Below are 2,889 nucleotides of genomic sequence, written 5' to 3' on the forward strand. Positions count from 1 at the left end.
TTCTTTATCACAGAACCATCAGGGAAGCTGCAAAAAACACTTTTTGAAAAACTAAGGTGAGATCTGTTCTAGAATGCTGAGAGAAAAAGGAAATTTGTCAGTGGTATAATCCAGCGTATAACATAGGAATATCCACATTCCAAAAGTCCTTTCAATATTTTACTTTTTAAGTATCTTCCACGCTGCTCCCACTACAACTCCAACAACAGGAGCGGAAACGATGTTTTCTTTGTACTCACACTTCCTTTGTTGTTCCCTGAGGCAAACACCTTCTATTCTGCTACCCCACTTTCCCAGGTCAGAATTTTTAAAAGCAAACCTGAAGCATTCAAGTATTTAACATATGATTCTTTAACTTCTTTGAGCTTTTCAGTGTGTGGTGTGGTAAAGAATCCAACTGCCAATACAGGAGACATAAAACACACATTTAGATCCCTGGGTTGGGAAGATCCCCTGGTGAAGGAATTGACAACCCACTCCAGTGTTCTGGCCTGGAAAAGGCGAGACAGAGGAGCTTGGTGGGCTATAACCTATGTGGTCACAAAGAGTCAGACACGACTGAGGGACTGAGCAACTGAGCCCACACATTTACTTTTTTAACACAAATCAACTCTGGTAGGGATAAAGAGTTTATTTGAAAGAGTTCTAGTGACATTCAACACAGAAATCATATACATAAAAGGTCTAAAAAAAGTGAAAAGGCAGTATTTAATAATAGCAAATAATATGACTTTCAAATTCCACTCAAAGGTTTTAAAGGATAGGCACTATTCGATTCCATGCAAAGCTAAAGTGTCATCAGGAAATTAGTAGGGCATAAACTTATTTTAGCATAAATATAATTGTTATTTAGTTTTTTCCTTCTAAGCACCTTGAACTTATGGGGATTCAATCTTAAGGGCTTTGGGGATTGAAATTGTTTAGTTACATTCCTGAGGGGAGGGAGTGTTTGGGTCATTATCATTGCTCTGATAAATTAGGAAAATAATGCTAATAAAATGTGGCATTCGAACATGTATCCTATAAAAGCTTCTTGAAGACAACCTCTCCTTTAATATGAAAAACTAGGGAAGATTTTTCAAAATTTAAATCAACAGCATTTTATGTAATGTTGAAAATTAACTTCTTATTCATTTGGAAGTGATCATTTTACATGAGGATATGAATCACTTTCTAAACATGCAAGTGAAGATTTGCACTTACAAGGAATTAAAGACAGAATACACTGGCAAGTGCTGACATTGTATTTATCTTCTCTTTAAGGACATTTTGAAAACTGGAATGACATCCTGGGCCACAGAGGGTGACAGGTTTCCAGGTATCAAATCAAAGAATCATGAGCAGTGCGTCTCCTTCTGCTGCAGCTGTGCAGCTCTGCTACGAGCACCTGAACGGATCCTGTGTGAAAACCCCCTACTCACCAGGCCCCTGCCTCATCCTGTACACAGTGTTCATCTTTGGAGCTGTGCTGACTGTATTTGGAAACCTCTTGGTAATGATTTCCATTCTCCACTTCAAGCAGCTGCATTCTCCAGCCAATTTCTTGATCACCTCCCTGGCCTGTGCAGACTTCTTGGTGGGAGTGACTGTGATGCCCTTCAGCACAGTGAGGTCCGTGGAGAGCTGCTGGTACTTTGGGGAGAGTTACTGTCAACTCCACTCTTGTTTTAATGGGTCATTCTGTTACGCTTCCATCTACCACTTGTGCTTTATCTCTCTGGACAGGTACATTGCCGTCACTGACCCCCTGGTCTATCCAACAAAGTTCACTGTGTCTGTTTCTGGCATGTGTATTGTCTTCTCTTGGCTCTTTCCCATTATTTATACTTTTTCCCTTCTTGGCACAGGAGCAAATGCAGCTGGACTGGAGGATCTAGTAAGTGCTCTCACCTGTGTGGGAGGCTGTCAAATTGCAGTGAATCAGAGTTGGGTATTGGTGAATTTTCTATTATTTTTCATCCCCACCCTTGCGATGATAGTTCTTTACTCCAAAATTTTCCTCATTGCTAAACAGCAGGCTAGAAAAATTGAGAATCTGAGGAGTAAGACTGGGCGATGCTCAAACAGCTACCAAGACAGAGTGGCCAAGAGGGAGAGAAAGGCAGCAAGAACACTGGGCGTGGCAGTGCTAGCGTTTCTGGTCTCCTGGCTGCCTTACTTCCTGGATTCCATCATTGATGCCTTCCTAGGTTTCATCACTCCCACATATGTTTATGAAATATTGGTTTGGATTGCTTATTATAACTCAGCTATGAACCCCTTGATTTATGCTTTCTTTTATCCTTGGTTTCGAAAAGCCATCAAACTCATTGTCACAGGCAAAGTCTTGAGAGAGAATTCCTCAACAGTAAATTTATTTTCTGGGTAAGCCCACATTTTAGATAGAGGAATTGAATATAGATTCACAGTAAACACATCATTGGGTAGAAAATGTAATCATATACATGCAAGATCTTATAAAGTAAAAGAATAAATTATGCTTCATAATAAATTATGACCTGAAGACTTAAATTCAGTTTCATCATTCTTTGGTCAATATAACATAAAAACCTGGTTGTTATGGAAACAGCATGACCTTGGAGCCAGAAATGTGATATTTTAACATTGATCTTGGGTTGCTACTTGTCTCTGATCTTCACTGTACATCTCTAGTTATTAATCCCTTCCTTGTAACATTCTTGAGAAAATGTAAAAGAATGTATAGACAGAAACTGCAATGTTTTGTTATTCTAAATCCTCCCTTTTATTACTTTATAATAGTTTAATCCCTGGTTATAGTCTCTCTTTATTCCTTTGAAATGTTTTTTAAATTACTATTACAGTGTAAATGTAGCTGGGGAATACTTAGAGATATTCTGGCTCAGGGAGGGCAAAGTAGTGACTCTGCCT

At 39.0% G+C, this 2,889-nt stretch overlaps 1 protein-coding gene across 1 annotated transcript; it reads left to right on the forward strand.

Moving 5' to 3' along the window:
• The first annotated feature begins 1,336 nt into the window (after nucleotides 1-1,336).
• LOC104991724 (trace amine-associated receptor 7a-like) lies at nucleotides 1,337-2,368 on the forward strand. The gene has a single exon (XM_010844309.1). It carries the CDS (start codon nucleotides 1,337-1,339, stop codon nucleotides 2,366-2,368), a length of 1,032 nt encoding a protein of 343 aa, XP_010842611.1.
• Nucleotides 2,369-2,889: the final 521 nt, after the last annotated feature.

Source organism: Bison bison, unplaced genomic scaffold, assembly GCF_000754665.1.
Source record: "Bison bison bison isolate TAMUID 2011002044 unplaced genomic scaffold, Bison_UMD1.0 scf7180017864198, whole genome shotgun sequence".
NCBI lineage: Eukaryota > Metazoa > Chordata > Mammalia > Artiodactyla > Bovidae > Bison > Bison bison.